Genomic DNA, 24,995 nt, shown 5'->3' with positions numbered 1-24,995 from the left:
GCCCATGGCAGGGGCATGGAATGAGATGAGTTTTAAGGTCTCTTCCAACCCAAAACCATTATTCTACAATTCTATGACTGAACGATATTTTATCTATTGGTATACGCTATTTCCCTCTATATTGTACCCATCTCCCCGTTTCCGTGCGGACACACGTGCTCACGCGTTCACCACGCTCGGCTTCCCTTTCCCGTCGCTCCGTGGGCTACCGGGCTGAGGGCGTGGTCTGCCTCATCGGCCCCGCCCGTTCCCCGCTTGGCCCCGCCCTCTCGGCCGGGCCGGGCCGGGCCGGGCCGCGGGGCCATAAAGCGGCGGCGGCGGCCGCGGCGCCTCTGCCGGCTCTGGTTCGCTCCCGGCTCCGCCGCGCCATGGCCGTGGCCCGGCGCAGGCTGTCTGTGGGGCTGGGGCTGGCCGGGGTGGCCTGCGCCCTCGTGGGGGGCTGCCTGCTGCTCCTGGGGCCCGTCATCATCAGGCAGCAGGTCATCAAGGTCAGCGGGGCTCGGGGCTGCGCCGGAGGCGCGGCGGGGGCTCGGCTCCGTGCGGGCTCGGCGGCGGGGCTCGGGGTGTGATGCAGCCGGTGCGGGCTCGGCGGCGGGGCTCGGGGTGTGATGCAGCCGGTGCGGGCTCGGTGGCAGGGCTCGGGGTGTGATGCAGCCGGTGCGGGCTCGGTGGCAGGGCTCGGGGTGTGATGCAGCCGGTGCGGGCTCGGGGTGTGATGCAGCCGGTGCGGGCTCGGTGGCAGGGCTCGGGGTGTGATGCAGCCGGTGCGGGCTCGGTGGAGGGGCTCGGGGTGTGATGCAGCCGGTGCGGGCTCGGTGGCAGGGCTCGGGGTGTGATGCAGCCGGTGCGGGCTCGGTGGAGGGGCTCGGGGTGTGATGCAGCCGGTGCGGGCTCGGTGGCAGGGCTCGGGGTGTGATGCAGCCGGTGCGGGCTCGGGGTGTGATGCAGCCGGTGCGGGCTCGGTGGAGGGGCTCGGGGTGTGATGCAGCCGGTGCGGGCTCGGGGTGTGATGCAGCCGGTGCGGGCTCGGTGGCAGGGCTCGGGGTGTGATGCAGCCGGTGCGGGCTCGGTGGAGGGGCTCGGGGTGTGATGCAGCCGGTGCGGGCTCGGTGGCAGGGCTCGGGGTGTGATGCAGCCGGTGCGGGCTCGGTGGAGGGGCTCGGGGTGTGATGCAGCCGGTGCGGGCTCGGTGGCAGGGCTCGGGGTGTGATGCAGCCGGTGCGGGCTCGGTGGCAGGGCTCGGGGTGTGATGCAGCCGGTGCGGGCTCGGTGGAGGGGCTCGGGGTGTGATGCAGCCGGTGCGGGCTCGGTGGCAGGGCTCGGGGTGTGATGCAGCCCGTGCGGGCTCGGGGTGTGATGCAGCCCGTGCAGGCTCGGTGGCGGCGCGGAGCGGGGTGCGCTGGAGCCCGCGTGTGGTGCGGTCGGTGGCTGGAGCCGAGCGCTGCGGGCTGGGGCTGGTTGCTGCGCGGGCACGTTTGCTTGTGCGGTGCGGTCCGGAGAGCCGAGCGCTGCAGGTGGCAGCTGCTGCAGCTCCCAGCAGCCTCAGGCTCTTACTCTGGGCAGATGCCGGCTTGGAGTGTTCCACCCTTGGCGACAGCAAATTTGCCCGAAGTGAGCAGGTTAACCACCCCTGGTTAACGAGGGCTCTTTGCATCCCGGGAACTGGCTGGGGATGCAGCGCTTGGCAGAGCATCACGCTGAGCACCAACCCTTCCTCCCCCTCACCTCCTTCTACCCGCAGCACCAGGTACTCCTTTCATAAATAGATGAGCAGACTAGTGGGCTCACGTGTGCTCTGGTGAGGTGCTTTCCCAACTGGAAGCAGGGCAGATGATGTGCAGGAGCGCTCCAAATGAGCCTCGTGCATGGAGCAGCCTTTGAGTTAGCCTCTCTCCTAGACTGAAAACATGCAGAGCTGCTTCTCTGAAGATCTGTTTTATCCACAGTAGAGGTCCTGAGGCTGAAGAGGGTTTGTCCCCAAAACGTGGGGCTGTGGATGGAGTTGTTGGTCTGTTCAGTAACTGCTGCACAGTTTTATGAACCTGTCCCTGCTGCTGGGACACCAGTTATCCTGCTGAGCTCATCCCCACATTTACCCAACCCTTTTTCTCCCTGTCCAAAGCAGATGTGCTCCCTGCCTTGGCCTTTCTCCAAGGTTCCACCTACCCAGATCAACCCCATAAAATTTGCCTCTGATGAAAGAGGTAAACAAACACCTCACAGCCAATGGCTGGCGTTGCATGTGGCGCAAAGTCTCTGCTGAAAATGACCTACTTAAACATACCCCCGAGAAGCACTACTGGCTGGGCAGAACCAGACAGTCCTGTAGATTAAACAGTAGAAAATATTTGTTCAGTTTTATCGACAGCAGGAGCTGGTACCTGCAAATAAAAGGCTGAAGGGCCCCTGCAGAAAAGAAATGGCATATTTCATGCAAAAACCTTTCTGCCCTCTTTTTAGCTAATCCTGATTCTTTCAACCTAATTAGCTAAGTCCTAGTAATTTGCAATGAGAACAGAAGATGAGGAAAAGACCAACCCTTGTTTCTCCTCCCTTCACCTCAAACCCTTGATCTCCACATCTTTAACACAACACAAAATTGCCCTGAGCTCATATTTTTTCCATTTCACATTAAGCCTGATAACTGAGCGCTGAGGGGTGATGAGGAATATTCAGGCCCTTACTGAAACTCCTGGGTTTCAGAGTAGTGTGGATAAGAGGAGCTTGAAGAGCTGGGGTTGGGCAGGTAAAGGCTGGTTTCCTTTCTGGCTTCCTGAGCTCTGTCAGGATGGTGTATCCTGATGGAAAAGCACTTAGTTACAGAGAGGTGCTTGTTTCAAGGATATCTTTGTGTGAAGTCTGCAGGGAAAGCAAGAGGACACAGGAAGCTTGGAGCCTGTCTCCTGCCCCATCTGCATTGGGCTGCCTGTGGGGTTGGCCCTGCAAAACCTGGGGGTATTTCTTTTCTGGAAGTACCTGGAATGCTGCAGACCTGCCCAAGGTATGAGCTTGCACACAGTGAGGCTGCATCAGCTCATCCCTCTGCTACCCGTGGCTGCTCCACTTGGGAGCACTCGGATGCTGTCCTGGGCGGCAGGAGCCAGGAGCAAGCGGCAGCACCGACCTTGCTGATGTAGCAGGGTGAGGAGGAGGAGGGTGGTGAGAGGATGTGGAGGGTGAGATCTGACTGACACCCAGCTCCTCCCAGTCTGCGGGGAAAACCTCATCTCTCAGTTTTACTGAGCAGGGTGCCTCCCTCCTGGAGAAGCAGGATTTGGACACTGTGGTGGAGCTGCTGCTCTTCTGGCCCTGTCTTGAGCCGCTGGACTGTAACCAGATCCTTTCAGTTCCTCAGGAACAAAGATCAGCCTGGTCAGGAGGGGTCAAACATCTCAGTGACCCTTTGTAACCCATCTAGTTGACAAATACTCTGTTTTTATTTCAGACATATGACCATGTTTGTTTTGACTTAAAAGTAGCTTAATTTCAAGGCTACTCCATTATAGGGGACCTTAGCAGCACCTGTGGAGTACCTTGAGCTGCTGTGCCCGGGTGGGAGGGAGCTGGGAAAGGCAGCAGAGAGCTGGGATGCAACTCCATCTGACAGGGTACATGTTATAAAAATAAATGCATATGCAACAAGTAATCAAAGGAGTGCAAGACAGAATAAGCAAGTAAAGGAAACGAAATGCTCTTGATTGTAATCAATTCAACACTCTGGAATCAGGGTTGTAAAGCAGACTAAATTAAAATTTGTCCTATTACTGCTTCTTTGCCATGAAATCCTTGATGCTGGCAAAATTAGAGCAACATGTGTGCATGGAAGTGGCAACGGGAAGGGTTTGCTAGGTTAGATGGGCTACACAGCATTGTGGAGATGTCTGCTTAGGGCAGGGCTTGGATGAGGGGCTTGCAGAGCCCTGCTGCTCACGGGCAGCTCAGCCTTGCCATGAAATGCCTCAAGAAAGATGAGGTGGTGTGGGGAAACCTCTGGCAGAGTTCCGCCTCAGCCCTTTGTGTCAGCAATACGTGCCCAGTCAGATCGAGCTGCTCCAGAGCAGGAGCTGCTGTGGGGCTGCTGAGCTGCACCAGCATAAAGCCCATGTCCCTCCTCCCGTTGGTGGATCAGCCCCACTTCCATAAGCTGGCTAGCTTACCTAAGCAGGGCCAAGGATTTGTGCTTGCAGAAGAAAAGATTGTGGTGGAACACATCCAAAGTAGATGTTCAAGAGGGAACAAGCTCTTGCCCCTACTGCAGCCTCCTGGAGGCAGGGAGGGAGTGGAGGCAGAGGTGGCCAGATGCCAGGACATGAACTGAGGAGAACTTAGGTTGTCTTTGAGCTCCTGCAGGCATTTCCCAGCAGACAGGACAGTGATATGGGAACATGGCTGGGTTGTGCCTTGCCTTTGATCTGCCTCATGATCAGCTGTGAGTCAATGCAGGCTGGCAGCTGAGAGGAGGCAGAGGTGTCCTGTGCTGTGCTGTTGGGACACAGTTGGGCTACCATCCAAGTTCTCCGTCTTCTTTTTGGGAATCTAGTGGGCTCTCCCTGCTGGTACCCGAACAGTTATGAGGATAGCTGTGCCACTTCTTGCTTGGTTTTAGCTGTGTGGAGCTGCCAAATCCAGGAGCAAAGGCCTTAGGGACAGGGTTTTTTCTGCCAGACACGTAAAACATGCAGAATAGTGAATGATTCAGTACTGGTTTGTCTAATGCAGAGCCAAGTCTCCAGCATATCAAAGAAACTTGGAAACCCTGTGGGTAGGGTTTGAAAAGTTAAACCTGAATGAATAAGCCAGCAACCATCCTGTGGCATAAACTTGCCGCTTCTGCACGCACGGGAGCTCTCCCTGTAGATCTAGCTCGGTCTCAGTCTGCCAAACACACCTGGATCCTCTGCAGAGCCTCTCGTGTAACTGCCACCTTTGGCTCTGCCTTACATTGAGCTGAGGGTGGCTGTGCTCACCTGCAGCCACAAAGCCCAAAAGTTGTGTCTCCTTATTTTTTTTCCTTACAGAACGTCAGGATCAACCCCAGCAGCATCTCCTTCCAAATGTGGAAAGACATCCCTGTTCCTTTCTACTTGTCAGTGCATTTCTTCGAAGTGCTGAACCCCAAGCAGGTCCTCCAGGGAGAGAAGCCGGTGCTGAGCCAGCGTGGACCCTACGTGTACAGGTCAGGTACCACTTGTGGTCCAGCTTGGCATGAGCCTGACCACTGTGCTGCCTGCCAGGCTGCTGGCTGGCTCCTCTGGCAGGAGGACATTGCATCAGCAGGGTCGGTGGGAGCCCAGTGGCACTGAAAGTGACCCAAATGTGCTCTGATTGCTCTGATCATGCTGAAGACACACGTAGGACCTCTGGCTGCTGAGGCAGTGAGATTGGTGGGTGCTCCATTGAGTTGTGGAGCTCAATCCTTTTCTGGGGCCTGTTGGGCAGGCAGACCTGGGCTGATGTGGTCCAAACATGGGTATGAGGGGTGTTGGTGTGGTGGTGGGTGACCCTGTCTTCAGAGTGCTCTTATTTTATCTTCGTTGTGCATTTAAGAGCCCAGCTCTTGAGCCGGAGTCGCCTCAGTATCAAACTTCATGGGTCAGTCCTTATCTAACATGAGACCCAGAATGTGCCTAACGTGAGCTCTCTGGTCATGGGAACCAGTATGGGGAACAAGTATGGAGCACTAACACTGGGTCAGAGCCACACACAGCAGGGCTGGGTCTGTCTGCCATGGCTGAGAATGGTGGCTGAAGCCCCAGGTGTTTCTCAGCACCTAAAAGAGCAAGTGATAGTTGGTGTTGAGTTGAACATGTGAACTTCCCATTTAACAGCGATCTTCAACACCTCAGTGCCTACACTAATGTGGTGAGGTTAAACCAGCAGCCTAAGCAAGCTCATGTGGGAAGATTATTGGTTAATCCAAAGCTGTTTGAGCAGTGTGGAGGGGAGGCTTGCAGTATGTATATGCCCTTGTTTCCTCTGGCATTGCAGCTCACACCATGTGGGTTCTGTAGATTGGAATCGTATCGCTCACTGGCTTGGGGAAAAGCTTCCCTTACTTTAAATAATAATAAACAAAGGTTTGAAGCTTATTAGTGTTCTTGTGTTCCTGCTGAGCAAGATTAGTGCCCTGTCCTAATGGGGGCTGTAAAACAGAGGCTCCACAGTGAAGGACTTTGTTTTTACTGGTGAGTTGAGCTTCAGTTCCTCCAGGAGCAGTAACAGGCTTGTGATGTTGGGGACAGCCTCGCACTGCTGCAGAGCACTGCAGTGTCTGTGACACTGGGGCTGCCCTGTGGCGTGGGCTGAGGTCCAGCAGCACTGGGCAGTGTGCAGGACATGGATGGCCTGAAGCCCTGAGGAGCAGAAGGGCCATGATGTTGTGTGGAGGGTCAGGCTGCCCTGAACCCTGGAGCCATCAGGGAGCTTGGGAGCAAATCAGTGTGGGCTCACTGGTGGAACATGTGGCATCTTGGCTGGTCCTCTCCTGTTTGCAGGTTGTTTTGGCGTGTGGGTTTCTGTGGCTCTGCGTATCTGGGCACCTCTCTGATGTGGCTGGGCTTTGCGGTGGCTGTAGGTGAAGCAATGGAGGAGACTTGGGCTTTTGTCTTGAATTTCTTGGGTGTTGAGTTGGGAAGAAACACTTTGTGTCTGCAAGAATCCATCCTGTCAGGATGCCTCTCTTGTGGGCTGCCCTCTCCTCCTGCCAGATGCTTGCCCTGGTTGGGATGTGAGGTTTATATCTGTTCCCACGCTGCCTCCCCAGCTGCCGTGTTGCTCCTCGCTGGGGTTTGGTCTCCTTCAAGCCCAGGCCTGTGCAGGCCATCCTTGCTCCACAGGCAGCAGGGGCTCTGCCTGGGGGAAGGTTCCCATGATCTCCCATCTCTTTGCAGGGAGTACAGGTATAAAACAAATATCACGTTCCACAACAATGACACAGTTTCCTACCTGGAGAACCGGAACCTTTTCTTCCAGCCAGACTTGTCCAACGGCACCGAAGACGAGTATGTTGTTGTGCCAAACATTTTGATGTTGGTGAGTGCTTGTTGTCTGGATGGGCTCCACCTTGTGAGCTTGCAGGGAGGGTGGTGAAGCCCAGCACTGAATCACTGGATTACTGAATCACTTTCTCGTGGGTTTTAAGGCTTATCAAACAATGAGGTAGTTAAACTCATAAAATGCAATTATCTCTGTTCTGAGTGTTGGTTGTTGTGTTGGGCTGCTACTGTTCCAAAACCAGAATGTGCCAAAGGGCTGGCAAAGCAGCTGAGCTTGAATCTGCAACCTCACCTGAGCATCCTGTGAGGAAATCAAGCCTGTGAGCCTTCAACTGCTTTCTTCCCAAACTGGGAATAAATGAAGAGCCTCAGTCTGTCCAGAGGGTTCTTCTGGGGCTATAGATGGGAGCAGCAGAATGATTTTGCTCAGCACCAAGAATGCTTCCTCTTCGGTTAAGATGGGGCTCTTATCCCAGAGGTTTTGTTTTCTTTCCCAGGGAGCAGCTGTGATGATGGAAAAACTGCCAAATGTTTTGAAGATTTTACTGAGTGGAGCCCTGGCTGGCCTGAAACAGGAGGCGTTCATGAACCGGACAGTGGGGGAGATCATGTGGGGGTATGAAGACCCCCTTATAGACACAATAAATATGCTTGTTCCTGGCCTGATCCCTTTCAAGGGGAAGTTTGGATTATTTGTAGATGTAAGTAAAGTGGTTGGTGGGGAATGCTAAAATCACAGCAATATTGTTCTTGGGGATGGCTCAGGCACCCAGCTAAGTAGAAGTTGAGTAGCTGATGGTATGTGAGGCACCCCTAGAGCTGATGGAGCACCCAGAGTCAGTAACGTGCTGCAGCCTTGCTGTGTGTGGTGGATTAAAAAGTCATTCCTTCTCTCTGCAGTTTAACAACTCCAATTCAGGACTGTTCACAGTAAACACAGGCATGAAGGACATCAGTCAAGTTCATATGATTGATTCATGGAATGGGCTAAAGAAGGTGAGTGGCAGCAAACCTTTAATAATGGGGCAATGCCTGACTTAAAGCAGCGTAAACTGAAAGCTCTGGGTGCTGTTGTGCGTGGGTCAGGTTTGAAAACAAGTTTCTACAGGACTTCAAGTGCTGCAACTTCTGTTCTAGCAAGTTGCCAGGAGGTGGCCATGTGGCAAGGGGCTTGTCAGGAAGCATTAAATTCATCTCCTCATGGGTTTCACTTGGACTCCCTTGCAGTGCTGTTGGAGCTGGTTGCTCTAAGGGCTGAAGTCTCAGGCTCCTGTGGCCTGTGTTGAAGGTGTTAAATACTCTTGTTAAAGGATGCTTTACTCTTCCCTTGTGGAATTCTGCTCCTAACTAAAATCAGCTGGATCTAGAGATCAGTCCCTGGGGACAGGTGGATCTTGTCTATTAGTTGGGTGGATGTTTGACTCTCAGAATCATGGAAAATACGCTTAAGATGGGAAAGATCTTTGATGCTGCTATCCCAAGCTGCTATGGAAGCAGTGTGGGGTGGTGGATATTCCATGCAGGGGTGAAAGCTGACTGCAGCAAGCTCGTCCTTCTGAGTTCTTCTCTCTACACCTGTCCCACAGGTGAACTACTGGCGGAGCAGCCAGTGCAACATGATCAATGGGACAGCAGGGGAGATGTGGCCACCGTTCATGTCCCCGACCTCCCTGGAGTTCTACAGCCCTGATGCCTGCAGGTGAGGCCACAGCCACCAGCCTGTCCCCATGCAGGTGGCAGGACATGCTGCACCCATCCTGCACGCGCAGAGCTCCCGTGCAGTGACACAGAGGGCTCAGGATTTGTTTCTGTAGTTAAAGTTTTGTTTATTTGTTTATGTAGTTAAAGTTCAGCTGCTCTAGGGGTGCCTCACATACTGGGGTTGTGGTATCTGAGCTTTGCAAACAGCGTAGTTGTCTGATGATCAGCATCTTGTGGTGTCCATAAATACCTTCCATATCACTGGAGAAGTCCAACTTGCCCGAGGTGAATCAGTACAAGATAACCAGATGTGGTTATCTTACATAGATAAGATGTGGGCAGTGAGAAGGAGAAGTAAGGGTTGTCAGAGGGAAATGCAACTGTAATTGTTTGCAGAACTCTTTCAGCTGACTAAACTCTTGGAGAAATTATGCTGGGGGGGAAACTCTTGCCACCATTTCCAGGCTCTTTCTTCTTTTTTTTCTTTCTTTTTTTTTTTTTTTTTTTTTCTTTTTTGCTCCTGCTTGTATAAGACACCCTGACCTCAGCTGATCACACAGGGGTTAAAGTACCTATGCCTGAGGCTGGAAGGAGGGGAAGCAGGCACAAAACCCCTGTCCCTAGCTTGGGGAAGATAATGATAATTCAGGCTTTGTAGACAGTGCTGCAAAACAGAATGACCTCTTCAGTGAAAAAACAGACAGCTGAGCTGAGCAATAGCACAGGGATTCCTCTGCACAAGGGGCATCAGCAAGTGCCAGAATGACCCGGAGCCAGGAATTTACACGGAAGTTTACCTGTAACCGAGTCTAAAACACACATAACCTGTTCCTGTAAAACCACAGAAATCCCTGGAATGGAGCATGCTTCTAGTGAAGTGGAGGAAACCAAGTTTGGTTTCTTGTTGGTTACAGGAGGCTCCTGCCACACAGAACTGTGGGGAAATGGCTCAGCTTCTCAGACAGTGCTGTGTCTTCTCCCCAGACCTCTGCCTCGGCCTCTGTTCACCCAGAGTCACAAACATCACTTGGTAGGCTGAGAGCATTCCTGCCTTGCTGCACAGCAGGCAGGGCCCATCTCCTGTGCTCTGTGCACATGAAGTGCAGCTGATGCTGAGATGCAGCTACCCAGGTTTTATGCTGCTGATGTGTTACAGCAACCTCTGCCTCCTTGCTGGAAGGTGAGCAGAGCCAAGAGGCACATACGTAACTGCTGAACATGCCCTGAACCACCCCCCCATCCCAGAGCATCAGAAGGCCTCTGTAGGAATGAGCATCCCCTTGGCCTGCCCAAGCTGTCCTGGATGCCCTCTGTGACCCACTTACTCATTCTGTGATTCTCTGATCCCTGCAAGCCTCACTCAAGTGTGAAGGGAGCAAACCTTTGTCCTGGAAACTTGCATTGATCCTGGCCAGCTGGTAGCAATATTGCAGCACAACATCAATAGCCTCTTGTAGCAAGAAGAAAAATCTTGCTGTGTCACGTAGAGAAATTTTCCACTCCCCTGGCAGCCTGTTGCCAGAGTTGGCCTGTGAAAGAGGTTTATCCAGTGTCTGTGCCCTGTAACGGAGCACCTCGGAGCCAAGGCTTGCATAAAGTGGATATTATCTCTTGGAGAGCAGCCCTGGGGATTACTACATGCCTTTAAACAAATCTCACCTGGATATAGCAAACAGACATAATCCTGTGGTTTCTCTCCATAACTTCTCCTGACCAACCCTGTAGATGTGCTTAAAATATGGAAAGCAAAAGGCGTAAATATTCATTCCCCATCCAAAGCACTGCTCTGAGGGTTTATCTTGATCTCAAAGTCTAAGTTACATTGCAACTGCATCTTATCCAGGCAAGATAAAAACCCAGTCCTGGGCTGGAGACCTGTTGACTAATCCTGTTCCTTCTCCATTGAAACCCTTCCAGATCCATGACACTGGTGTATGAGCAGTCTGGGAAGTTCAAGGGTGTGCCCACCTATCGGTTCGTGGCACCGAAAACCCTCTTTGCCAACGGCACAGATTATCCACCCAACGAGGGCTTCTGCCCCTGCATGCAGTCTGGCATCCAGAACGTCAGCACCTGTAGACTCAGTGAGTCCTTTCCCCCCTGGCTCTCCTTTAATGGACAAATGTTAAATTCGAGATGCAATACAAGCTTGGCTGTCTGGAAAATCAGCTCTGGTGTCCGCTGGGATGCTGAAAAGTGCTGCTGGGCTCTGTGTGCACTCCCTCAGGCCTCTCAGCAATGAGGGAAAGCCCTTGTGCCCAAAGTTCCTTCAGTCCCCAGCCCTATGACAGCCTGGCATTTGTGGGAGTGCCCGAGGATACAGTGGGAGCATTACATCCCCTGGGCTGGTGGTGGGAGCAGGCAGGGGAGCAAGGAAGAGGCAGCCCGTGCAACTGCTAAATTAAATGTTGACTTTTACACTGAGCATACGTCACACAGGAATGACAGTCCAGGCTGGGTGTCCTAACTCGTGTCTGGGAACAGTGAGTTACCACAGCGTTGTGTGGTGGCTGGTCCTCAACCCTCCCGGAGTAATGGAATGACCAGCGGGGAGGGAAAGGTTGGGAGGAGAAAATATAAAAGCCTGTTCAGAACAAATACTGCAAGTCCATAAAAACATCAAGAAAAGTTCTTAGGTAGGTGTGGAGGAGTTTTAAGATGTCTTCAATCTCATGCAGATGCACCGATGTTCATTTCCCACCCTCACTTCTACAACGCCGACCCATCCCTGGTGAGCGCAGTCGAAGGCCTGCACCCCAGCAAGGAGCAGCACGGGCTTTTCCTCGATGTGCACCCTGTGAGTGAGCCCACCAGGGTCCTCCCCTCACCCCAGGGACCAGCCCAGGATGGGGGGGGACCCTGCCATCAGCCGAGCAGTGGCACCACTCTGCTCTCGTGGCACTGATTTGAGCAGGTTCCATAGTGCAAAGACTGGCAAGGACATGTGCAGATTAAAATATCAAAGCCATAAACTAATTGAATAATTAGCCTGGCTTCTAGCGAATTGCAGAACTAATTATAAATATAACTGTTTCGATAAGCACAGTGAAGTTCTTTCCACTGACTCAGGCCTATAACACCAGGAGGTGTATCTGGCAGCAGGCCAGCTTTGCCCCAAATCTGCAAATGTGCATTGCCATGAGAACTGGCTGGCAAAGTGTGCAGACCACGCTGTGGCTCAGGCTGGTGCCTCCATTTTTGGGCTGGCTTCTTCCACTCTCTCAACCTGCCCATCTGGAACTGACCGCTTTTGCGCTGGGCTGCTGCTGTGTTGCATCCCTCACGTACCTACAGCGTGAGGGTGAAGTCACCGCTCCAGAGGGGATTATTTGGGGTGTCCTGAGGCATCATTGTCCCAGCTGCTGATGGGAAGGGGACTTCGGCATTTTCCACCCGCAGCCTGTGTTGTGCATGGTTAGTTTTTCCAAATACTCAGTGATGTTTGCTCCAGCAAAAAACCCATTTCCCTCTTGAGGTAAGGTACACTGCATATCTTATATAGAATTGGGTTCTGACTGCTTTTCTTATCGCGGTTATGAAAATCTAATTAAGTTTATTTCAGTATTAAACTTCTACTGATAGCAGTACAGTTAATTATATTTTTATCTGGCTGCAGTCTGCTGACTACAAACAGTGACAGTCCAACAACAATTCTCTGCTTGTAAAAATGTGTTGCAACACTGCAGACTCATGAGAAACCAATGTCTTAATGGGTGTCAACAAGATCAGCTTTGAAGTGTGATGTTTTCGTGGTCTTGGGGTGTTGCTGATCAGAGTCTGTTGGTCCCTACAAAGTCACTTGAGGTTACTGATGAATTGGTCTCTCCCTGTGCAGATGACGGGCATCCCCATGAACTGCTCCATCAAGCTCCAGCTGAACCTGTACATAAAGCGTGTGTCTGGTATAATGTAAGTGGTCACCTTCTAGAAACGTCCATCTGCCTTCCCTGAGCAGGGAGTTCTGCTGATGCTGAGGTTGCTGCAGAGTTTACTCTCCCCAAAGATGGAGCAGCTTTACCATGACCAGTTGTCCTATTGCTGGAGCCAGCTGGCTTCTGCTGAAACATCAGCCATTCCAGTGACCACAAGTTCCATCCTCTAGCAGTGCAGAGAGTGGCTGCCTGTTTGCTCAGCTCGGGCAGTGTCCCTGTCCCTGACTGGACAGCCGAGGGATGCACTGTTCCTCCTGGTGAGGCAGGAACTGTTCACCTCCACTGTGCTGCATCCTCAGCAGTTACCTGCAGCACGGAGAGGCAGAACACACTCTGCCTGCAGGGTGGAGAGTGAAGCCTGTGTCCAAAAAGACACTTCCAGTTGTATGAAAGCAAACAGGAGGTCCCTGTAACCAAACTGTGTGGTGCCAGATGTTAAATACCAGCAAGGGTGGGAGTGTGCTCTCGCTGCTTTGGCTGTGGGGCAAACACCTGCAGACTGCCCCCAGGGTGCCAACTTGGCTGCACCACCCCACGGTGCCATCCAGGTGACTGAGACATGAACTTTAGCATTCTGGTTCACTGAGTTTCATCTCCCTGGAGCCCAGGTGTGGGATGGTACTTATTGCTGTCCCCTGGCAGTTAAGCCCCCATGGAAGCATAAGCTCTGCTCTTGCATGAAAAGCACAGGTTGGACCTGGTCCCCCAAGGTGGTGGGAGCAGCTCACTGGACCAGCAGGGATTGCCACCTCCTTATGCTGTTTCCTGGCCACTGTCAGTCTGTCAGACATGTCCCCTTAAGGAAGAATTATGGTGTTAATTGTGACCTGATCAACCATAAACCTAAGTGTGTGTTTCTTTTTTGATTTTCTTCCCCCCAGTCAAACAGGGAAGATTAAGCCCGTGGTCCTGCCGCTGCTGTGGTTTGCAGAGGTGAGCTGCCTTCCTTGGCCTGATTCTGCAGAGCCTCTCCTGCTTCCCCATCGCCCAGTGCTGGGGAAACTCCACTTTGGATAAAGCTTTAAGCCAGACAGACTAATTAAGCACCAACAGAAGGCTTTTCAATACTTGAATAATGACTGTGCCATTAATCCCTCTGAGCTGAACAAACCCTGCACTATACTTGGTAAATCTCTGGCTCTGCCCTAGATGTGGGGTTAAATAGGGCCCTGGACAGAGCTGCCAGCATCCCTGTCCTCATGTGGGCCAGGGAGTGCAGCCTCCAGCTGTGGGTACATGTCCAGCTGACTCCAGCTATTTAGTAAAAGCTTCTAGCCTGACTGAATCTTGCATAAATTCCCTAATTTATGCTGGGAGGTGGTGGGAGAGGAATCATTTGCTGGTCTGTCTCAGCCCTGGATGGGAGGGAAATGCCACTGACAGCTCTGCTTTTTTGAGCAGAGTGGATCCATCGAAGGCTCAGTCCTAAAGCAGTTTTACAACAACCTGGTGCTGCTCCCGTCGGTGCTGGACTACGTGCAGTACATCTTCCTTGGGCTGAGTGTCCCACTCATTATCTCAGCAGCTGTGCTCATGGCAATGAGTAAGGTAAGAATCTGCAGCTGCCCCATGGGAAATGCTGCGAGTCAAATCAGACTCAATCAGACGGTGTAGGTCGGGCTGACAATCTAACATGTCTGAGGAAACATTGGCTGATGCCCCCAACAATCTCCTAGTGGTGCCAGGTGCCAGCAGAGAGCAGCAGGACTTCCTTAGCCATCTAGAAATTAGGCTGCAAATAGATAACATGAAGCATTTCTGGCTTTCTTGGCGCACAGGATGGAAGCGGCTTCCTGGAGGAGGAGGTATTTCTCAGCTCACCCAGCTAACAAAGAAACAAGCCTAGTTTATCAACCCAGCCTCCATAGAAGGCAGCAGAAGATCTGTGCCGTTGCACAGATCTGCCTCTGTAGGGTCCCAGCAGTCTTCCAGTCAGAACAGAGCCTTCTCCAGAGGATGGAGCTGTCTGAACACAGCGTGTTAAGTGAACTGCAGTTGCTGTGTTCTTGCAGAGGGGACACAGCCACTGTGGCTGCTCTCAGCCCAGCACGGATTCTGCATTTCCGTGAAACGCACTTGGTTTCTGTGCAAACTGCTCCAAAGAGCTCTGGAAGTGAAACCCGCAGAGCCTTTGTGGATCTGGGCTTCCTGAGAAGTGAAGACCTTTGAAGGCTGCTGGGAGCTGGCAGCTGGGCTGTGGGGCAGGCAGTGTGGTGAGGCTGAGCTGAGCTGTCAGGACTGAATATAAAACAGCCAAAACACTCGGTGGAGATCTGTGGCTCTGGCTCCACATCGATCTGATAACACTAAGCTCTCTACAAGCTTTAGTTCTCGAAGTAGAGATGTAACTCCCTACCCTAAACCCGTATCAAAGGAAGCTGATTTAGCTTTGCACTACAGTCAGGTGGTTTAGGCTGGCTCTAAGGCTGCAGAGGTGAAGAGGCTACTTGTGGGATTAAAGGCAGTGCTTGGGATGAGAGCAGATGAAGGGGAGGCCTGTGTGAGGGGCTGCCTTTGCTCAGCTGGTTACTGCCCTTCCTCAAACACCGATGCAAACCCACCTTAAATTATTGCCAAGGTTCTCGGAGTATCACGTAATTGGATTTTAAGCAAGTGTACAATTACTTAAGTGACTTAAACATATGATCCCAAATCCCCTTGTTCTTCCACACACTTCCCTGCAGGGTGGGAGTGATGCTAGGGCCCAGCATGGAGCCCAGAGCTCACCACCAAACCCTTACTGTGCTCCCAGGATGGCCCTGGGATGAGCTGCCGCACTTCAGCACGTGTGAGTGGTTGCTGGCAGACACGCTCCAGTCTGCTGCATGACCCCAGGAGCTCTGAGAAAGGGCTGGGCAGCCGTTTCTAACACCTTATGCAGCTCTGAGATGGCATTTCCTCACCCTGCTTTGTGCAAGTCTTAATTCCTGGTATCAAAGAGATTTAACTATGCTAGAAAGGGCCAGGGAGAAAAGCTGGATTTTAAACTCATTCAAGCCAACTGAATATCTGCTTGTGAAATATCCCAAACCCAGGCATAAGCCAGCTGTACTTCTGTGCTCAGCCAAAAGAGTCACGAAGTGTTAAACTAAAACTCAACGTCAGGAAGTGCCTGACTATCTGGAAAGTGATTAAAAAGCTTCAATGACCTTACCAATCTCTAAGAAAGCTGTACAACAACAGATGAACGTCTCCTCCTAATGAGTAGATAAGAGCTTGTAAACCGGTTGACAGCAATTTGCAGCCAAGGTGTGTTCCTCATTTGATTGAAGTGTTGCTGATCTAGCTCTGATTGCTTAATCACGCACAGTTCTGCCTCCCGAAGTCACAGGCGATGTCAGGGGGGACACTGAGCGGGGACATTGTCCACACCTTCACGTGTCTGCCAGCATGAAGGTCTCCCTGCACCCAGCTCCTCCCTCTGGTGTCTTGTGTGCCTCTGGCTTCTGGAGGGAGCAGTGTGCTCTGAAGCCAGTGCAGATGCGGTGCTGTGAAACACTTAAATCTTAGTCTAGTTTCTAGTGGAGCCAGTTTGAAATGCATCTGTTGGACTCGCAGCTCTAGAAAATGCATAATCTGGACGGGGGTAGAACACCCCCAGACGTTGTAGCTCTCTGCCCTTGTGGCCTACAGCCTGTGTGGTGGCAATTTTGAAAGGCAAACAGACCATTTTAAAACTGGCTTGACACTGAACAAAATCTTAAATAGGACTTAGTTCAACCTAAATTTTGAAATCTTCATTAATAACTAGATTCTAGTTAAACAGTGATTTTTTTTCAAATCTCCTCCGAAAATTGGAACCCTCCTGAAATTCATGTCCAAGTGCACCATAAACTAGACTGATTGTCTTCTAGGAAAAATGCTCTTTATTTTGGAGTAGCAATAAAAAGAGCTCAGACAGTAATAAGGCAAACCAGGCCAGCTCTGCCACAAACCTGCCTCCGGTTAAGGGGACGGTGTTGCGGGAAGCCAGAATGTAGGTGGGTACCCAGTCAAGGTAACACGCTTTTGTCTCATCCTGATTTGATTAAACTTCACTTAAAACCGATCAAATGAAACGTTTGCTGTGCACATCTCCCAGACACGCCGTCCTGGCAAGCTTTGATGGAATGGTGGTGTCTCCTGGCTTTATTTGGGGCGATTCAGATGTCTTAGTACTGGCACTTAACCAGGTTGCAGGTACATGCTCTTATTGTTTCTCTGGTGTACCTGATCTGCAGCCCTAATAATGTCAGCAGGGGTCAGGGGAAAAGTAAGATTGGTGTGAGGAGATACTTTTCTTGCCTATTTTCTCCCCATCTCTGAGTGTTTGAGAGCCAGAGGTAAGTTTTTTGAATGGGTAAAAACTTGTGGGGTAACAGAGGTAGTCTCCTGGTGGGTGTCACCCCTCCCCTGCATGCAGGGAGCCTCAACAGAGAGGCTTTTAGGAGGGAATTTCTGATGTATAAAATATCTGGGTTTGTATTACAGGAACACAAAATCACTGAGTCGTTGAGGTTGAGGGGACCTCTGGAGCTCATCTATCCCAATCCCTCTGCTCAAGCAGAGTCACCTAGCTCAGCACCATGTCCAGATGTCTCTTAATATCTTCAGGGATGGAGATTCCTCAGGGCAACCTGTTCCCATTTTTACAGTTTTCACAGTAAAAAAAAAAAAGGAAAAAAAAAAAAGTATTTCTTAATGTCCAGATGGAATCCCCTGTGTAAGTACCCCTTGGCTCTTGTCCTGGCCCTGGACACCACCAAGAAGAGCCTGGCTCTGCACTTACACCCTCTCTTCAGAAACTTCTTTACAGTGGTAAGATCCCCCTGAGCCTTCTCTTCTCCAGGCTGAACAGTCCCTTTGCTCACACAAGAGACAGTCCAGTCCCAAAATCACTCTTCCCAGTAGTTCCATCTCTCTTGTCCTGGGAATCCCAGAACTGAGCACAGTACTCCCTGTATGGCCTCACCAGTGATGAGGAGAGGGGAAGGATCACTCCAAGACCTGCTGGCAACACTCCCAGTGCAGCCCAGGACAGAGTTGGCTGCCTTTGCTACCCGGCCACGCTGCTGGCTCACCTTCAGCTCGGTGTCCCTGAGGTCCTCAGGTCCTTTTCTGCCGAACTGCTGCAGAGCTGGGTGCCCTTTAGGGTGTCCTGCTGTGTGGGGTTGTTCATCCCAAGTGAAAGACCTTGTACATCCTCTTGTTGAACCTCGTGAGGGTCCTTCCAGTCCGTTTCTCAGCCTGCTGAGGTCCCTCTGGTGTACCAGCCACTCCCTCAGTTTTTGCTGATCGTTAATAAAGATGTTACACAGGACTGGACCCAATATTGACCCCTGGTGTACACTGATGGTCACTGGCCTCCAACTCAACTCTGGGCCTGCTGTTCAGCCAGTTTTCAGTCCAACTCACTGCCTGCTCATCCAGTCCCTACTTCATCAGCTTCCCTATAAGGTTTTCGTGGGAGATGGTGTCAAAAGCCTGGAGTCCAGGTAGACAATATCCACTGTTCTCCCCTCATCTACCGAGCCAGTCCTTTCATCATAGATGGTCAAGCACAATTTCCCCTTGGTGAAGCCCAGTGACTACACTTGATAATTTAATTGTCCTTCACATGCCTGGAACTGGTTCCTCGAATTAGCTGCTCCATCACTTTCTCCAAGATGAAGGGAGGCTGACTGGCCTGTAGCTCCTGAGGGCTTCCTTCTTGATCTTTTTCAAGGCAGAAGTGATATTTGCTTTCCTTCCCTCTTAGGGCCCCTCTCCCCACTGCCAGGCCTGTTCAAAGACAACAGGGAATGGCCTTGCTGTGACATGAGCCCATTCATCCCATCAGGGTTTATGGGTTTGTGTATGCTTGGGTTCCTTAAGTATTCTCTGACCTCATCGTCTTCCACCAAGGGTGCATCTTCCTTGCTCTGGACTTTCCTCCATTTCGGGGGTCCCCTGCCTCATTCAGCCCCAGGCCTGTATGGTTCCCTCCTCTTTCTTTTGTCACCTGGGTACTTGGGAAGCCTTTCTTGTCTCTGACATCCTTGGCTAGATTCAGTTCCAGCTGGGTTTTGGCTTTCCTATCTTCATCCCTGCATGCTGGGAGAGTGTCCCTATATTCCTGCCAGGTTACCTGTCCCTGCTCGCACCTTCCAGATGTTTCCTTTCTGCATTTGTGGTTGGTCAGGAGCTCCTGGTTCATCCACGTTGCCCTGCTGGCATTTTTTCCTGGCTTGGGATGCTTGTTAGGGTGGACTATTCTTGAATTTGGAGGAGGTGGTCCTTGAATATTAACCATCTTTTTTGCCCTGACTGTATCCCCTCACCTGAGGTCTGTAGGCACTTCTAGAATCATAGACTCATTAAGGTTGAAAATTCCTCCAAGATCCTCAAGTCCAAACTTCAACCAAACAGCACCATGCCCAAAGAGTCTCCAGGTGTTCCTGGTGGTATCACTGGTGCCCACACTGGAGCAGCAGTGGCCAATAGTCAAAGGGTTAGACAAGCCTCACAGTCCCTCCACAACACCCCAACCCACATCCCCAGCAAGCAAAAGTCTCTGGGTGAGGGGCAGGTTGGTGTCTCTGTCCCCAGCAGCAGGAATTGGCCCACTCTGGTCACCCGCTGCTTCCTGCTGGGGTTCTGGCATGATTCAGGGTCAGGGCCCACGTGGTCTGTTTAAAGGTGTATCTGGCTCCTGCTCAACTTTGAGAGTGGTGAACCTGTTTTGTAGGTGTGTTAAGGGTTATGGGGAGGAGGAGCCGTCTTGGTGCCAGAAGGCACCAGCTTCCACCCTTCCCCTTCCACAGAGGCTGCACCTCCCATTATCCTAGGCATGAGTGCTGCCTGTGCCTGCTGCAGCTGGTGCCTGGGGGCCCCCAAGCTCCTCTGTCCCTCAGCAGACTGTCCATCTCCCTTCTACCTTGGATGCTGTGCAGCGCACTGACTTCATCCCACAGCTCTTCAGGCTGGGTGTTGGGGTGGTGTTACAGGTGCTGGTGGGCAGGAATGGAAATAACCTCATTTTGGTAGGGCAGGAGGTACAAAGAGGTACAAAAATCTTCACTTTAAGAAAAGGGTCCTTGGCCACTGAAAGTCCAAGAGGCTCGGGGTGCACGTGCCCCGGGTGGGGATGCGGTGGCACCGCCGGCTGTGACCATGCTGTGACCTCTGTCCCTCCCCTGCAGAGAGGCGCTGCTGAGAAGAGCCCCTGTCCCCCCTCCACGCAGAGCAAACGTCCCCCCTCCTCCGAGACCACGCCGCTCCTGCACGACGCCGACACCCTGAGCCAGGACGATGCCGAGGCCTGAGCCGCCCGCCCCGCCACGCTGCCCACTGGGACACGCTGCCCACTGGGACACGCTGCCCACTGGGACACGGCCACGCTGCAGGTGACACCTGCTTCGGATCCCCAGAGCTCTCTGGAAGGTGAAGTCCTGGACAGCTCAGCGGAGTCCTGCACAGCACGGCAAAGCCACGGGATAGTCCTGCTGCTCAGCATTCCCACTCATCCAGAGACCCCGTCCAGACACTCAGTACAGCGTTCAAGAACCCTTGTCCCCAGGGGCCAGCCAGGCCCCTCTCTCCGGTGGAATGAAGATGGTTGCTGACTGATCTGAGAAGTTATTTGCAATTTAAAACTGCCTATTGCTAGGGATAAAAGGCACTTTAATGGGAGCCTTTAAAATAAATGAGGTTTGTATAGGTAGCGCTGATGGGATTTAGTGATCTTTTTAAAAGCCACTGTTCATCTCACCAAATGGGGCACGCTGTCCTGGAGCCACTTACAGTTTTATTGCCACTTGATGTAACTGGACTACACTGCAAATCATTTCTGGGTGCTGTCACTTCAGTGATGTCGCTTCCCACAGTACCTGGAGCCTGCCTGGGGCTGCTCCAGCCTTTGCATGTGTTGGAGAGTAGTGGTGGCTTTTAAAGCCCCAGTTCTGTGCCATGACCTTGTGCTCCACAGTGATTCCAGCTCACAGCCCTGTTACTTAATCTCTCCTGGCTGTAGGTGACTGCGTGAGATGAGCCTTGGCAAAACCTCGGTGGTACATCTGAGCTGTCACTCAGCTCCTGGCAGTTGTCCCCGCTGCCTGCTCAGCCATCCAGGACCAGCTCTTCGGGCCATGACCATTGGCACATCGGCCATCAGTGGCTCTGGTCACACTGCCTGACTATGGGAAGGGGGAAGCTTGACCCTGTCCTTGAGTGTTACTGAAGATATTTTTGCTTTTGAGAGGGAGGAATATGTGCAATCATGAAAGTAACAGTGGCCTTAAGTAGGGTTTGATTAAAGTATTGCAGATTTCTGAAATGGTGTGTTGGGTGACCTGGGGCTGGATGTTACTGGGGGTGGGTGGCCTTGGGTCACACTTCAGTGGGAAGGAAGCCCAAAGCCCAGGAATATTTTTGGAAGATTACTAGTCAGTAGTTGTCTACCACACCTGCCTTGCCCACTTCCAGCCAGGAGCTTGGGAAAGCAAAGGGGCCAGTGCTGGAGCATCTGGCAAGAGAGGTGGGGAATCTCTGCTGTCTTGCAGCAGAGGACTTGTTTCCCTGGGTGTGACATGGGTACTCTTGGGGTCTGGACATCTTTGTCCAGGACAGCCCTGTGACTTCCTAGTGGGCTAAGCAATACTTTTCTCTTACACCTCCATTGCTCTTACTGGTCCTCTTAGCACAGGACCTAAACCAGACTCGTCCTGGGCCAGTGCATTCCTCACTGCCCATGTCCCAGTCCTGCAGTGAGCCTAGGCTGCCTCACCATGGAAGCAGCCGTGCTACAGCCTGGGTCACAACGGGGAAAGGCGGCACTTTGGTCCATGGGCTGAACTCCCCTACATGCCTAAAGTGTGTCTTGCAGGTATGACAGCCAAGTCCCTCCTTGTGGCCACTCCTGCTGGGTTATCTCTGTGGCACAAATCCCCACTGAGAGTGATTCTTCAACTGCAGCTGTAAACTCTCTCTGGCCTTGAATCCGAATGTATGCACTGGCAAACAGCAGCTCACACCCACAGCCTCGGCCAGCGGCGATGGAGCCGGGAGTGGGGCAGAGCCTCTGGGACAGCAGGGCGTACAGCAGCAATACCCTCCCTGTGAGAGGCTTTAATGACATTACGGTGCTAATTGCAGCTGGACGAGTGAACACAAATAAAACGCGGGCATACCGCTGTTAGCACAGGCCTCGGCGGGTGTTTTTTGTGGCTTTGCCGAGGAGCGCGTTGCCGGCCGGAGCTCTTGGGCAGCGCTGCTGCGGCCTGTGGGGCCAGGAGGGCTCGGCGGGACCGCGGCGCTGCAGCGCTGCCGTGCGCCCGCCCGAGGGCGCTGTGGGGCCGCGGATGCTGCGGGCCCCGGGCACGGGGGGCGGACATGAGGGGGGGACGGGGGGTCCATCCCTGAGGGGCAGCGGGGCACGGGCACGGGGAGTCCATCCCTGAGGGGCAGCGAGGCACGGACACGGGGAGTCCATCCCTGAGGGGCAGCGGGGCAGCGGGGCACGGGGAGTCCATCCCTGGGGGGCAGCGGGGCACGGGGGTCGGGCCCCGGGTGAGGGGGGCGCGGAGGGTCCGGCCCCGGGAAGGGCGGGGGGCAGCGGGTCCAGGGGCACGGTCAGAGATCCTCGGCACTGATCCCCTGCCCAGAACCCCCGGGGTGTGTCCGTCCATCGGCACGCAGCGCTCCGGTTGTCTTCCTCACCTTGCTGGCTGCTTGTGAATTTACCCAACTCGTTTTAAAATGCTTCTCACAACCCCGAGTCCTTCCCTGGCCCTGACTCATTCTCCCTTGCCAATTCCCTCTGTACACGGCGTTCAGGGCTGTCACAGCCCGAACGCCCCTGGTGCAACACCCTCCCTCCCCTGTGCCAGGCCAGGTTGAAGTCATTCACCCTCTCCCGAGGATTTTAATTGGCCCCCACAGGCTCAGTTATTTATCATCACAACAATCTCGATTTACTGTGCGGAGCCATGGAAGCCGCCTTTCACCCGGCCTGGCACAGCCATGGGAAATGAACGGGTCATCTCCATCCACGAGGCACTTCATCACCGAGGGGGAACTGTCAGGGCTCGGTGTCTACTTCCCCCACTGTGTGACAGAGGCTCCACTATCTCCTCTGGAGGAGGCAATACAGATAATACAACCCTCTCCATCCATGCTGGGGGTAGGGTGCTTTTATAAACGCAGCACAGGGGCTTTTCCCATTCCCTGTACCCATCTCTATTCCACCTTTCCTGAAGCACCCCCAGCCTGTCCATCCTCTAGAGCTGCAGGGCTGAGGAGATGGTTCAGACCCTCCTACACCAGGGGCAATCTCTGTGTTATCCCCTTCACCTGTGTCTCATTGCTCCCAGGTGTTCCTCATTAGCTGTGCTGGGTTAAAACCCTGTGGGGCACAGGGGGCTATGAGTTGAGTTCCAGCAAGTTTTTGCTCTGGTGTGTAGCTGCTCTGCCCTTCCTCGTTGTATTCAGGTCTGTTTCTGAGTTGTGGCTCTAGTCTCCTGTGTGCAAGAATCCTCCAGCGATGCAGGGCGGTGAGTGGGGTCAGTGCTAGGGTGGTTGTGGGCAGATGCATTTCCTGGGGCAGAGCTGTAGCTATTACTGCTAAAAAAAAAACCCACAAAAAACAAACAAACTGAGTAATGTGTAGCTGTTGCAGTTATAGTGGTGGTATGATGACATTTGATGGGGAAGTGTTTTTTTCCCTGGAAGCTATAGGACACCCAGCTTTATGCCCCTGCAATGTAGGGCTGCAGGACCCAAAATCCAGGCAAAAGGTGTCTGGAGGAGATGAAGTGACTTGTGGTACTTGCTTTCTCTTGCACTTGGCCACAATGAACCTCTCTGTCTGGAAGAAAATAGCTAGAGGGAGGACAAGCAGCTCATGTGGTTTTGGAGGAGAGCCTGGGCACTGCAGGGTTTGCCTGTGCTCCTGTGCTGGTTTGGTTTAATCCTCCCTTGGGCAGGGCTCTCTGCTGTGTCGTGCTGTGCTGCAGGATTCAGGCTCCGGATGGGTGTATGTACCTTGAACCCCCAACCCCCCTGCGTGCAGCTGGGGGTTCAGCCTGGGCCTTGCTCCCTAGGCTGTGCGTGGGGCTCTGTGCTGGTTTCAGCCCTTTCTCAGTGTGACACAGAGCTGGAAATGTTTTTGTGCCTGGCAGCCCTGGCCCTGAGCTGCCCTCTGTGCTTGGCCAGCTCAGCCCTGCACAGCCTCTGCTGCCTTGGCTGTCCCCCAGCCCGCCTGGGAGGTGCCCGACACCGCAGAGATTTCTCCCTGTGGCCCAGGGACAGTGCTGGGCAACCCCGGCATCGCCCCCGGTGTGAGCCCTGCCGTGGGGACCCCCTTTCCTCGTGGAAATGCGTTGAGTCCTATGCTGGGTGTGTTATTGTGGCAGAGAGCGAATACGGGCTGCTGGGCTTTGGCAGTGCAGCCTCAGATCTCCAGGGTGTGTTGGATGCTGGTGTTAAACTTTATGGTGCTTAATGCTTCATTGAAAGAGTGTGACTAAATGTCCTTCCACCTCCTGCTTGTGAGGACACAGGAACTTAATTTTATTGCCTTGCTGGTCACTGGAGTCAGGGCTGGACTATTTCTGGGAGTAAGCCTGTCTGTGTACAAGCTCCTCCACCCAGGGCTGCCAGAAATTCTCTTGCCCTTCAAAAAGGGAAACAAAACCCCCTGTACCTCTTGCTTTGGCTGTTGCTTTTACTGAGGTGTCCCTGTGTCCGGGCAGTGAGAGCCACAGCCTCAGCCCATCGCACAGAGTGCATCTTTGGGATGCTCCATCCTTGCTGCTGTGGGCACAGGGCTTCCTAAGTCACCCTGCTACCACCTTCTCCTGGCTGTTCACGTGCCAAATCTTAGCTCTGTTGGGGTAAACCAGACCACGGCCCTATGTGGAGTCCCTGTTTCCCTTCCCTGTGCTGTGTGCATCCATGTGGGGCCATGCCCAGCAGGGAGCTCCTGCTGCAGTCCAAGCCTGTGGGGCTCGGAGTGGTGACGTGCAGCCGGCTCAGATCCGTGCTCCCTGTGCTTGGTGGCTCCCTGGGAGCACAAGTTTTCTGGAGCAAGAGAAACAATTCCTAAAAAGGAGCAGTCAGATGGAAAATTGATACCAAATGGTGCTATCAGTCCCCTGAGGAACAAGGTTTGATCCCTCAGCCCATGGTTCCTGGGGGTTAGGACAAAGGCACACAATGCTATTTTAGAGGGGTTTCTTTTTTAAAAAGATTATTATTTTCCTCCTTTGGGTAAGTTCATGATTTTCCCAGACATGAACTGGCTTCAGATTTGATGCTGATGGCACAAATGCTGCTTTGGATATGTGTAGGGTCTGAGTGCTGTGCCCAGCCCTTCTCCAGTTGCTTCATGGATCCTGCAGGGCCAGGGACC

General features: G+C 53.0%; 1 protein-coding gene across 4 annotated transcripts; it reads left to right on the top strand.

The window, feature by feature from the left end:
• Positions 1-316: 316 nt before the first annotated feature.
• On the top strand, positions 317-21,790 carry SCARB1 (scavenger receptor class B member 1). 4 transcript variants are annotated; one of them, XM_032127502.1, is made up of 14 exons: positions 400-488; positions 1,564-1,747; positions 5,019-5,176; positions 6,891-7,032; positions 7,493-7,696; positions 7,896-7,991; positions 8,582-8,694; positions 10,614-10,780; positions 11,375-11,493; positions 12,532-12,605; positions 13,510-13,561; positions 14,030-14,176; positions 16,483-16,608; positions 19,789-19,875. In XM_032127502.1, the coding sequence occupies exons 2-13, from the start codon at positions 1,673-1,675 to the stop codon at positions 16,606-16,608; spliced, it is 1,473 nt and encodes a 490-aa protein (XP_031983393.1). In that variant the 5' UTR covers positions 400-488; positions 1,564-1,672; the 3' UTR covers positions 19,789-19,875. The 4 variants fall into 4 exon arrangements, with proteins under 4 accessions (XP_031983390.1, XP_031983392.1, XP_031983391.1 ...); XM_032127499.1 differs by lacking the exon at positions 1,564-1,747 and having other exon boundaries at positions 317-488; XM_032127501.1 differs by lacking the exons at positions 1,564-1,747; positions 16,483-16,608; positions 19,789-19,875 and adding an exon at positions 17,099-17,937 and having other exon boundaries at positions 317-488.
• Positions 21,791-24,995: the final 3,205 nt, after the last annotated feature.

The sequence above is a fragment of the Corvus moneduloides genome, chromosome 18 (genome assembly GCF_009650955.1).
Source record: "Corvus moneduloides isolate bCorMon1 chromosome 18, bCorMon1.pri, whole genome shotgun sequence".
Lineage (NCBI taxonomy): Eukaryota > Metazoa > Chordata > Aves > Passeriformes > Corvidae > Corvus > Corvus moneduloides.
The sequence above is the reverse complement of the archived record's forward strand: the minus strand, read 5'-3'. Positions and strand labels throughout refer to the sequence as shown.

Excerpts from the sequence above, each read along its gene's own strand:
- SCARB1 (XM_032127499.1), top strand. The coding sequence starts at position 369 with ATGGCCGTGGCCCGGCGCAGGCTGTCTGTGGGGCTGGGGCTGGCCGGG. Across the intron at positions 7,697-7,895 it reads AGTTTGGATTATTTGTAGAT|TTTAACAACTCCAATTCAGG; the intron begins GTAAGTAAAGTG and ends TTCTCTCTGCAG. Across the intron at positions 12,606-13,509 it reads AAGCGTGTGTCTGGTATAAT|TCAAACAGGGAAGATTAAGC; the intron begins GTAAGTGGTCAC and ends TCTTCCCCCCAG.